Raw genomic sequence first — 12,670 nt, forward strand, 5'->3', positions numbered from 1 at the left:
GTTGAGAGGGTTGGCTTATGAGGAGAGACTGAGTAGACTGGGGCTATACTCATTGGAATTCAGAAGAATGAGGGGAGATCTTATAGAAACATATAAGATTATGAAGGGAATAGATAAGATAGAAGCAGGGAAGTTGTTTCCACTGGCGGGTGAAACTAGAACTAGGGGGCATGGCCTCAAAATAAGGGGGAGCAGATTTAGGACTGAGTTGAGGAGGAACTTCTTCACACAAAGGGTTGTGAATGTGTGGAATTCCCTGCCCAGTGAAGCAGTTGAGGCTCCCTCATTGAGTGTTGTTAAGGCAAGGATAGATAAATTTTTGAAGAGTAAAGGAATTAAGGGTTATGGTGAGCGGGCGGGTAAGTGGAGCCGAGTCCACGAAAAGATCAGCCATGATCTTATTGAATGGTGGAGCAGGCTCGAGGGGCCAGATGGCCTCCTCCTGCTCCGAGTTCTTATGTTCTTATATTCACTGGAGTTTCGAAGAGTGAGAGGGGATCTGATAGAAACTTATAAAATTCTAACAGGATTAGACAGGGTAGATTCAGAAAGAATGTTCCCGATGGTGGGGGGAGCCCAGAACTAGGGGTCAGATTTTGAGGATAAGGGGGAAACCTTTTAGGACTGAGGTGAGGAGAAATTTCTTCACCCAGAGGGTGGTGAATGTGTGGAATTCACTCCCACAGAAAGTAGTTGAGGCCAAAACGTTGTGTGATTTCAGGAAGAAATTAGATGTCGCTCTTGGGGCGAAAGGGATCGAGGGATATGGGGGGAAGGGGGGGTCAGGATATTGAATTTGATGATCAGCCATGATCAAAATGAATGGTGGGGCAGGCTGGAAGGGCCGAATGGCCTCCTCCTGCTTCGAGTTTCTTTGTTTATGTCCAGATCAAACTCCCCCAGGACAAGGTACAGGATGACGCTTCCAGTTGAGGGTGGGGATATTTGTGGAGCCTCCTCCCCCACTGAGTTCTTTAATTGTCCACCACCTTTCTCGACTGGATGTGGAAGGACTGCAGATGGCGGAAGTGGTCGAGAGCTTCAAATTTTTAGGTGTCCAGATCACCAACAACCTGTCCCGGTCCCCCCCACGCCGACACTATAGTTAAGAAAGCCCCACCAACGCCTCTACTTTCTCAGAAGACTAAGGAAATTTGGCATGTCAGCTACAACTCTCACCAACTTTTACAGATGCCCCATAGAAAGCATTCTTTCTGGTTGTATCACAGCTTGGTCTGGGGCTCCTGCTCTGCCCAAGACCGCAAGGAACTACAAAGGGTCGTGAATGCAGCCCAATCCATCACGCAAACCAGCCTCCCATCCATTGACTCTGTCTACACCTCCCGCTGCCTCGAGAAAAGCAGCCGGCATAATCAAGGATCCCACGCACCCCGGACATTCTCTCTTCCACCTTCTTCCGTCGGGGAAAAGATACAAAAGTCTGAGGTCACGAACCGACCGACTCAAGAACAGCTTCTTCCCTGCTGCTGTCAGACTTTTGAATGGACCTACCTCGCATTAAGTTGATCTTTCTCTACACCCTAGCTATGACTGTAACACTACATTCTGCACTCTCTCCTTTCCTTCTCTATGAACGGTATGCTTTGTCTGTATAGCGCGCAAGAATCAATACTTTTTATTGTATCCCAATACACGTGACAATAATAAATCAAATCGAATCTGGTGGAAGAAAGCATCTAGCTCACACCTGGAGCGAGTGCAAGGAAGGTTCACCAGGATGTTGCCTGGTCTCGAGGGTGTTGACTATGAGGAGAGGTTGGATAAACTGGGATTGGAAAGACGGAGGCTGAGGGGAGACGGAGGTTGAGGGGAGACGGAGGCTGAGGGGAGACGGAGGCTGAGGGGAGACGGAGGTTGAGGGGAGACGGAGGCTGAGGGGAGACGGAGGCTGAGGGGAGACGGAGGCTGAGGGGAGACGGAGGCTGAGGGGAGACCTGGTCTACAGAATGATGAGAGGCAGAGACAGGGTGGAGAGTCAGAGGCTTTTCCCCAGGGTGGGAGTGTCAGTTACCCGGGGGGGCACAGGTTCAAGGTGAGAGGGGGGAAGTTTAAGGGAGATGTGCGGGGGGAAGTTTTTCACACGGAGAGCGGTGGGTGCCTGGAACGCGCTGCCAGAGGAGGTGGTAGAAGCAGGAACATTAACAACATTTAAGAGGCATCTGGATGGGGACATGAATAGGGAGGGAATGGAGGGATACGGACCGAGTGAGGGCAGAAGGGTTTATTTTAGTCTAGTTCGGGCATCATGATCGACACAGGCTTGGAGGGGCCGAATGGCCTGTTCCTGCGCTGGACTGTTCTTTGTTCTAATGTCCCTTTAGACATCCTCAGTGGTGACCTGGCCTGCGGTATAGGTGCCTCCAGACTGCGGTCTCCGTGGCGACGGGCGGAATATGCGCACGCAGCACAATACCGCCACCACCAGGGCTGACAGGATCGCCACGGCAACCAGAAGCGCCCACCAGAGCCACGCGTCGGGCTGGAGGTGGACCATCAGGCCACCCTGGTCGTCCTCCTCGAGCCGTACCTTCACCCCCTCATAGCCCCTGGAGCGGAGGGAAAAGAGGCAGCGCCCCTGCCCCCTTCCCTGGGCCCGCACCACCTCGAACCTCTCGTAGGGGGGAATCAGCACCTCCTCCTGCTTCTCGTTCCACGAGTAGTTGCGGATGACCACGCCATAGCTGGTGTTGACCGCGAACAAGGTCTTGTCGCCGAACTGCTGCGCCACTGCCAGCTCCAGCGAGCAGGACGCAAAACGGGCAAATCGCATCGCCTGACCCCGCTTGGCGAATCGCAGTTCCCTCGTCCCCCGGTGGACATGCAACTCTCTGGAGCCGTTCCTCAATGTCTGAAGAGCGACGGTGAGGAGGTAGTGAAGGCTCTTGAGTGTGAAGTTGGCGTTGTAGTTGGCAATGCCACCGTGAGCTGCGATGCTGCTGCTTAGGAAGGTGGACAGGTTGCTACGGTCGGTATAAAGCGTGACCGCGACAATGTGTTCCTCCCACAGACCCCGGGGCACCGAGATGTTCTTCGACCGCCAGAGTTCCTTGGCCAAACGCCAGTTCTGCGCATACCCCTCGCTCGCCAACTCTTTCTCCAGGTACGCGACCGCCATCTTGTCCTGGGCCTTAGTCTGGGAGAACCAGAATGCGGCGGAATTCTCCTCCAGGCCCAGCGGCTTGCCTGTATTCGGGTCACCACAGCTTTGGCCCTCGAGGACCGAGGAACTGACCAGGTGCCAGGCTGTCGAGTAGAAAGTAGGGAGGTCCAGTTAACACAGCTGCATTCACCACATATCGGCATTCCAAAGTCTGAGGTCACGTACCGACCGACTCAAGAACAGCTTCTTCCCTGCCGCTGCCAGACTTTTGAATGGACCTACCTTATAAGAACATAAGAAATAGGAGCAGGAGTAGGCCATCTGGCCCCTCGAGCCTGCCCCGCCATTCAACAAGATCATGGCTGATCTGAAGCGAATCAGTTCCACTTACCCGCCTGCTCCCCATAACCCCTAATTCCCTTACCGATCAGGAATCCATCTATCTGTGATTTAAACATATTCAACGAGGAAGCCTCCACCACTTCAATGGGCAGAGAATTCCAGAGATTCACTTCCCTCTGAGAGAAGAAGTTCCCCCTCAACTCTGTTCTGAACCGACCCCCCCTTATTTTGAGGCTGTGCCCTCTGGTTTCCCTTCTAAGTGGAAAGAATCTCTCCATCTCTACCCTATCCAGCCCCTTCATTATCTTATAGGTCTCTATAAGATCCACCCTCAGCCTTCTAAATTCCAACGAATACAAACCCAATCTGCTCAGTCTCTCCTCATAATCAACACCCCTCATCTCCGGTATCAACCTGGTGAACCTTCTCTGCACTCCCTCCAAGGCCAATATATCCTTTCGCAAATAAGGGGACCAAAACTGCGGCATATATTAAGTTGATCTTTCTCTACACCCTAGCTATGACTGTAACACTACATTCTGCACCCTCTCCTTTCCTTCTCCCTGCTGTACTCTATGAACGGTATGCTTTGTCTGTATAGCGCGCAAGAAACAATACTTTTCACTGTAAACCAATACATGTGACAATAATAAATCAAATCAAATTAAAGAGTTGTTGTCCCACCAGTGTTTAATCCAATTCCAAATCTAAATCCTTCTTTTATATTCGATATCTCTGCCAATGAAGGAGAGAATTCTTTTTTGTTCAATTTGTCCATTGGGACACGGGCGTCGCCGGCTGGGCCCAGCATTTATTGCCCAGTTGCCCTTGGAGGGTAGCTGAGAGTCACCCACATTGCTGTGGGTCAGGAGTCACGTGTAGGCCAGACCGGGGTAAGGACAGCAGATTTCCTTCCCTAAAAATGCATCAGCACAAAATCCCGACAGTGCAGAAGGAGGCCATTCGGCCCATCGAGTCTGCACCGACCACAATCCCACCCAGGCCCTATCCCCATAACCCCATGCGCTTACCCTCGTGAGTCCCCCTGACACTAAGGGGCAATTTAGCACGGCCAATCCACCTAACCCGCACACCTTCGGAGTGTGGGAGGAAACCGGAGCACCCGGAGGAAACCCACGCAGACACGAGGAGAACGTGCAGACTCCGCACAGACAGTGACCCGAGCTGGGAATCGAACCCAGGTCCCTGGCGCTGTGAGGCAGCTGTGCTAACCCACTGTGCCGCTGTTATTAGTGAAACAGATGGGTTTTTCCCACAATCGATCATCAGTAAATTCTCAATTACATATTTTCTTTGAATTGAATTCAAATTCCACCGTCTGCCCTGTGGCGGGATTCGAACCCGGGTCCCCAGAACTTTAGCTGGGCTTCTGGATTAATAATCTAGCGATAATCCCACAAGGCCAGCGCCTTCCCTGACAACATGTCTTCCCATTTGGCAGGACAGAAAGTGAGTATTTATAAAGGAAGCGGTGGGAGGGGGGGTTGTAGGGGCTGGAGGAGGTTACAGAGATAGTGAGGGGGTGTAGGGGCTGGAGGAGGTTACAGAGATAGGGAGGGGGTGTAGGGGCTGGAAGAGGTTACAGAGATAGGGAGGGGTGTAGAGGCTGGAAGAGGTTACAGAGATAGGGAGGGGTGTAGGGGCTGGAGGAGGTTACAGAGATAGGGAGGGGTGTAGGGGCTGGAGGAGGTTACAGAGATAGGGAGGGGGTGTAGGGGCTGGAGGAGGTTACAGAGATAGGGAGGGGTGTAGGGGCTGGAGGAGGTTACAGAGATAGGGAGGGGTGTAGGGGCTGGAGGAGGTTACAGAGATAGGGAGGGGTGTAGGGGCTGGAGGAGGTTACAGAGATAGGGAGGGGTGTAGGGGCTGGAGGAGGTTACAGAGATAGGGAGGGGTGTAGGGGCTGGAGGAGGTTACAGAGATAGGGAGGGGTGTAGGGGCTGGAGGAGGTTACAGAGATAGGGAGGCGTGTAGAGGCTGGAGGAGGTTACAGAGATAGGGAGGGGGTGTAGGGGCTGGAGGAGGTTACAGAGATAGGGAGGGGGTGTAGGGGCTGGAGGAGGTTACAGAGATAGGGAGGGGTGTAGGGGCTGGAAGAGGTTACAGAGATAGGGAGGGGCGTAGGGGCTGGAGGAGGTTACAGAGATAGGGAGGGGTGTAGGGGCTGGAGGAGGTTACAGAGATAGGGAGGGGTGTCGGGGCTGGAGGAGGTTACAGAGATAGGGAGGGGTGTAGGGGCTGGAGGAGGTTACAGAGATAGGGAGGGGTGTAGGGACTGGAGGAGGTTACAGAGATAGGGAGGCGTGTAGAGGCTGGAGGAGGTTACAGAGATAGGGAGGGGGTGTAGGGGCTGGAGGAGGTTACAGAAATAGTGAGGGATGTAGGGGCTGGAGGAGGTTACAGAGATAGGGAGGGGTGTAGGGGCTGGAGGAGGTTACAGAGATAGGGAGGGGTGTAGGGACTGGAGGAGGTTACAGAGATAGGGAGGCGTGTAGAGGCTGGAGGAGGTTACAGAGATAGGGAGGGGGTGTAGGGGCTGGAGGAGGTTACAGAAATAGTGAGGGATGTAGGGGCTGGAGGAGGTTACAGAGATAGGGAGGGGTGTAGGGGCTGGAGGAGGTTACAGAGATAGGGAGGGGTGTAGGGGCTGGAGGTGGTTACAGAGATAGGGAGGGGTGTAGGGGCTGGAGGAGGTTACAGAGATAGGGAGAGGGTGCAGGGGCTGGAGGAGGTTACAGAGATAGGGAGGGGTGTAGGGGTTGGAGGAGGTTACAGAGATAGGGAGGGGTGTAGGGGCTGGAGGAGGTTACAGAGATAGGAAGGGCTGTAGGGACTGGAGGAGGTTACAGAGTTAGGGAGGCGTGTAGAGGCTGGAGGAGGTTACAGAGATAGGGAAGGGTGTAGGGGCTGGAGGAGGTTACAGAGATAGGAAGGGCTGTAGGGACTGGAGGAGGTTACAGAGATAGGGAGGGGTGTAGGGACTGGAGGGGGTTACAGAGATAGGGGGGGGGTGTAGGGGCTGAAGGAGGTTACAGAGATAGGGAGGGGTGTAGAGGCTGGGGGAGGTTACAGAGATAGGGAGGGGTGTAGGGGCTGAAGGAGGTTACAGAGATAGGGAGGGGTGTAGAGGCTGGAGGAGGTTACAGAGATAGGGAGGGGTGTAGGGGCTGGAGGAGGTTACAGAGATAGGGAGGGGTGTAGGGGCTGAAGGAGGTTACAGAGACAGGGAGGGGTGTGGGGGCTGGAGGAGGTTACAGAGATAGGGAGGGGTGTAGGGGCTGGAGGAGGTTACAGAGATAGGGAGGGGGTGTAGGGAGCTGGAGGAGGTTACAGAGATAGGGAGGGGTGTAGGGGCTGGAGGAGGTTACAGAGACAGGGAGGGGTGTGGGGGCTGGAGGAGGTTACAGAGATAGGGAGGGGTGTAGGGGCTGGAGGAGGTTACAGAGATAGGGAGGGGTGTAGAGGGCTGGAGGAGGTTACACAGATAGGGAGGGGTGTAGGGGCTGGAGGCGGTTACAGAGATAGGGAGGGGTGTAGGGGCTGGAGGAGGTTACAGAGATAGGGAGGGGTGTAGAGGGGTGGAAGAGGTTTCAGAGATAGGGAGGGGTGTAGGGGCTGGGGGAGGTTACAGAGATAGGGAGGGGTGTAGGGGCTGGAGGAGGTTACAGAGATAGGGAGGGGTGTAGAGGGCTGGAGGAGGTTCCAGAGCTAGGGAGGGGTGTAGAGGGGTGGAAGAGGTTTCAGAGATAAGGAGGGGTGTAGGGGCTGGAGGAGGTTACAGAGATAGGGAGGGGGTGTAGGGGGCTGGAGGAGATTACAGAGATAGGGAGGGGTGTAGGGGCTGGAGGAGGTTACAGAGATAGGGAGTGTTGCAGAGGGCTGGAGGACGTTACAGCAATAGAATTCAGCCAAGAAGGACCAAGGGATTGATTAAGAAGGGGAAAATACAGGACGAAAGTACGCTTGCAGGGAACATAAAGACTGACATTAAGAGTTTCTGTCGATAGGTGAAGAGAGAGAGAGGTTGGAGAAGACAAATATAGGTCCCCTAGAGACAGAAACGGGGGAATGTATAACAGGGGACAAAGAAATGGCCGAGCAACTGAATACATACTTTGGTTCTGTCTTCACAAAAGAGGACACAACACAGACACCAGAAATGTTGGAGAATGCAGGATTTAGTGAGAGGGAAGAACTGAGTATTAGTAGAGAAATGATGCTGGGAAAATTGATGGGATTGAAGGCAGATAAATCCCCAGGGCCTGATAATCTACATCCCAGAGTACTTCAGGAAATGGCTCTCGAAATAGTGGATTCATTGGTGGTCACCTTCCAGGATTCTATAGACTCTGGAACAGTCCCTGCAGATTGGAGGGGAGCGAATGTCACTCCAATATTCAAAAAGGGAGGTAGGGAGAAAACAGGGAATTAGAGACCAGTAAGCTTAACATCGGCAGTGGGGAAAATTCTCGAATCCATTATCAAGGACTTTATAGCGGAGCATTTAGAAAGCAGCAGCAGGATCAGACAGAGTCAGTAATGGATTTATGAAGGGGAAATCATGCTTGACAAATTAGTTTGGAATTCTTTGAAGATGTAACGAGTAGAGTTGACAAGGGGGAGCCAGTCGATGTGGTATATTTGGACTTTCAGAAAGTGTTTGACAAAGTCCTGCAAGAGATTATCGTGCAAGGTTAAAGCGCATGGGATTGGGGGAAGTGAATCGAGATGGATAGAAAGTATGGCACTCCCTCATCACTGACCCTCTGACAGTGCGGCACTCCCTCAGCACTGACCCTCTGACAGTGCGGCACTCCCTCAGTACTGACCCTCTGACAGTGCGGCACTCCCTCAGCACTGACCCTCTGACAGTGCGGCACTCCCTCAGTACTGACCCTCTGACAGTGCGGCACTCCCTCATCACTGACCCTCTGACAGTGCGGCACTCCCTCATCACTGACCCTCTGACAGTGCGGCACTCCCTCAGCACTGACCCTCTGACAGTGCGGCACTCCCTCAGTACTGACCCTCTGACAGTGCGGCACTCCCTCAGTACTGACCCTCTGACAGTGCGGCACTCCCTCAGTACTGACCCTCTGACAGTGCGGCACTCCCTCATCACTGACCCTCTGACAGTGCGGCACTCCCTCAGCACTGAGCCTCTGACAGTGCGGCACTCCCTCAGCACTGACCCTCTGACAGTGCGGCACTGCCTCAGCACTGACCCTCTGACAGTGCGGCACTCCCTCAGCACTGACCCTCTGACAGTGCGGCACTCCCTCAGCACTGACCCTCCGACAGTGCGGCACTCCCTCATCACTGACCCTCTGACAGTGCGGCACTCCCTCAGCACTGACCCTCTGACAGTGCGGCACTCCCTCAGCACTGACCCTCTGACAGTGCGGCACTCCCTCAGTACTGACCCTCTGACAGTGCGGCACTCCCTCAGTACTGACCCTCTGACAGTGCGGCACTCCCTCAGTACTGACCCTCTGACAGTGCGGCACTCCCTCATCACTGACCCTCTGACAGTGCGGCACTCCCTCAGCACTGACCCTCTGACAGTGCGGCACTCCCTCAGCACTGACCCTCTGACAGTGCGGCACTCCCTCAGCACTGACCCTCTGACAGTGCGGCACTCCCTCAGCACTGACCCTCTGACAGTGCGGCACTCCCTCAGCACTGACCCTCTGACAGTGCGGCACTCCCTCAGCACTGACCCTCTGACAGTGCGGCACTCCCTCATCATTGACCCTCTGACAGTGCAGCACTCCCTCAGTACTGACCCTCTGATAGTGTGGCACTCCCTCAGCACTGACCCTCTGACAGTGCGGCACTCCCTCAGCACTGACCCTCTGACAGTGCGGCACTCCCTCAGCACTGACCCTCTGACAGTGCGGCATTCCCTCAGCACTGACCCTCTGACAGTGCGGCACTCCCTCAGCACTGACCCTCTGACAGTGCGACACTCCCGCAGTACTGACCCTCTGACAGTGCGGCACTCGCTCAGCACTGACCCTCTGACAGTGCGGCACTCCCTCAGCACTGACCCTCTGACAGTGCGGCACTCCCTCAGCACTGACCCTCTGACAGTGCGGCACTCCCTGAGCACTGACCCTCTGACAGTGCGGCCCACTCAGCACTGACCCTCTGACAGTGCGGCACTCCCTCAGCACTGACCCTCTGACAGTGCGGCACTCCCTCAGCACTGACCCTCTGACAGAGCGGCACTCCCTCAGCACTGACCCTCTGACAGAGCGGCACTCCCTCAGCACTGACCCTCTGACAGTGCGGCACTCCCTCAGCACTGTCCCTCTGACAGTGCGGTACTCCCTCAGCACTGACCCTCTGACAGTGTGGCACTCCCTCGCCACTGACCCTCTGACAGTGCGGCACTCCCTCAGCACTGACCCTCTGACAGTGCGGCACTCCCTCAGCACTGACCCTCTGACAGTGCGGCACTCCCTCAGCACTGACCCTCTGACAGTGCGGCACCCCCTCAGCACTGACCCTCTGACAGTGCGGCACTCCCTCAGCACTGAGCCTCTGACAGTGCGGCACTCCCTCAGCACTGACCCTCTGACAGTGCGGCACTCCCTCAGCACTGACCCTCTGACAGTGCGGCACTCCCTCAGTACTGACCCTCTGACAGTGCGGCGCTCCCTCAGCACTGTCCCTCTGACAGTGCGGCACTCCCTCAGCACTGACCCTCTGACAGTGCGGCACTCCCTCAGCACTGACCCTCTGACAGAGCGGCACTCCCTCAGCACTGACCCTCTGACAGTGCGGCACTCCCTCAGCACTGACCCTCTGACAGTGCGGCACTCCCTCAGCACTGACCCTCTGACAGTGCGGCACTCCCTCAGCACTGACCCTCTGACAGTGCGGCACTCCCTCAGTACTGACCCTCTGACAGTGCGGCGCTCCCTCAGCACTGACCCTCTGACAGTGCGGCACTCCCTCAGCACTGACCCTCTGACAGTGCGGCACTCCCTCAGCACTGACCCTCTGACAGAGCGGCACTCCCTCAGCACTGACCCTCTGACAGAGCGGCACTCCCTCAGCACTGACCCTCTGACAGTGCGGCACTCCCTCAGCACTGTCCCTCTGACAGTGCGGCACTCCCTCAGCACTGTCCCTCTGACAGTGCGGCACTCCCTCAGCACTGACCCTCTGACAGTGTGGCACTCCCTCAGCACTGACCCTCTGACAGTGCGGCGCTCCCTCAGCACTGTCCCTCTGACAGTGCGGCACTCCCTCAGCACTGACCCTCTGACAGTGCGGCACTCCCTCAGCACTGACCCTCTGACAGTGCGGCACTCACTCAGCACTGACCCTCTGACAGTGCGGCACTCACTCAGCACTGACCCTCTGACAGTGCGGCACTCCCTCAGCACTGACCCTCTGACAGTGCGGCACCCCCTCAGCACTGACCCTCTGACAGTGCGGCACTCACTCAGCACTGACCCTCGGACAGTGCGGCACTCCCTCAGTACTGACCCTCTGACAGTGCAGCACTCCCTCAGCACTGACCCTCTGACAGTGCGGCACTCCCTCAGCACTGACCCTCTGACAGTGCGGCACTGCCTCAGTACTGACCCTCTGACAGTGCGGCACTCACTCAGCACTGACCCTCTGACAGTGCGGCACTCACTCAGCACTGTCCGCCTGCAATTTTGGGTAGATTGCTGTGAAAGGACGGATCGATAGATTTGATAGTTGATGTTGGAGTCATATACTCACTGAATAAGCAGAGGATGATGTGAAAGTACCAGCCCATTGCGATAATCTGCAGCCTGGGGCCTGCCTGACACTCACAGGGGCACTCAGAACCCCTTCGTCCTGCACCTGGCAATGTGGAGACAGTGTCTGTGAACTGCCCCAGGCAAACCCCTCAGCACAAGGGCAATTAGCAGTGGGCATCTCGTCATCAATTCCTGTCACCTGACCAGGACTTTGTTCAGCTTTTGACTTGTGAAATCTTGTTGTAACCGCATCGCCAGATAAGTGCTGAATCCTGTCTCGATTGACAGAACCAAAACCACAAGGACTACTTGATAAACAAGTTTCATCTTGGTCCGCCCGCTCTATCTCTCTCTCTCTCTCTGAGTCTCTCTCTGTGTTTCTCTCTCTGTGTCTCTGCCTGTCTCTCACTGTCTGTCTCTCTCTCTCTCTCTCTCTCACGCTGCCTCCCACTCCCTCTGTCTCTCTCTCTCTGTCTCTCTCTGATTGTCTCCCTGTCTCTCTCTCTGTCGCCCTCTCTCTCTGTCTCTCTCTCTCTCTGTCGCCCTCTCTCTGTCGCCCTCTCTCTCTCTGTCTCTCTCTCTCTCTCTGTCTCTCTCTCTCTCTCTGTCTCGCTCCCTCTCTCTGGCTCTCTCTCTGTCTGTCTCTCTCTCTCTGTCACCCTCTCTCTCTCTCTGTCTCTCTCTCTCTCCCTTTCTCTGTCTCTCTCTGTCTCTCTATTTCTCTCTCTCTCTGTTGCTCTCTCTGTCGCTCTCTCTCTGTTGCCCCCTCTCTTTGTCTCTCTCTCTGTCGCTCTCTCTCTCTCTCTCTGTCTCTCTCTCTCTCTCTCTGTCTCTGTCTCTTTCTTTCTGTCACACCCTCTCTCTCTCTCTCTCTCTGTCTCTCTCTCTCTGTCTCTCTCTCTCTGTCTCTCTCTGTCTCTCTCTCTCTCTGTCTCTCTCTGTCTCTCTCTCTCTCTGTCTCTCTCTCTCTGTCTCTCTCTGTCTCTCTCTCTGTCTCTCTCTCTCTCTGTGTCTCTCTCTGTGTCTATTTCTCTCTCTCTCTGTTGCTCTCTCTCTCTCTCTGTCGCTCTCTCTGTCTTCCCGTCTCTCTGTCTCTCTGTCGCTCTCTCTCTCTCTGTCTGTCTCTCTCTCTCTCTCTGTCTCTCTCTTTCTGTCACCCTCTTTCTCTCTCTGTCTCTCTCTCTCTCTGTCTCTCTCTCTCTCTCTGTCTCTCTCTCTCTCTATCTCTGTCTCTCTCTCTCTCTCTGTTTCTCTGTCTCTCTCTGTCTCTCTCTCTCTGTCTCATTCTCCCATCATTTTCTCGATCGCTATCCCTCATTTACTTGCTCCCTCACTTCTATTTCCTGCCTTCCTCCTTTTCCATTTTTTCCCTCAAGCCCTATTCACCCCCTCCCAACCTCTGTCACCTCCTCCAGCCCCTACTGATGCGCGTCAATAAGCA

General features: G+C 55.0%; 1 protein-coding gene across 1 annotated transcript; it reads right to left on the reverse strand.

The window, feature by feature from the left end:
* Window positions 1-1,646: 1,646 nt before the first annotated feature.
* Window positions 1,647-11,345, reverse strand: LOC144488738 (erythroblast NAD(P)(+)--arginine ADP-ribosyltransferase-like). The gene is made up of 2 exons (XM_078206838.1): window positions 11,228-11,345; window positions 1,647-3,264 (listed from the first exon to the last, which is right to left on the reverse strand). The coding sequence occupies exons 1-2, from the start codon at window positions 11,262-11,264 to the stop codon at window positions 2,339-2,341; spliced, it is 963 nt and encodes a 320-aa protein (XP_078062964.1). The 5' UTR covers window positions 11,265-11,345; the 3' UTR covers window positions 1,647-2,338.
* Between the last annotated feature and the right edge of the window lie 1,325 nt (window positions 11,346-12,670).

Source organism: Mustelus asterias, unplaced genomic scaffold, assembly GCF_964213995.1.
Source record: "Mustelus asterias unplaced genomic scaffold, sMusAst1.hap1.1 HAP1_SCAFFOLD_1826, whole genome shotgun sequence".
NCBI classification, from domain to species: domain Eukaryota; kingdom Metazoa; phylum Chordata; class Chondrichthyes; order Carcharhiniformes; family Triakidae; genus Mustelus; species Mustelus asterias.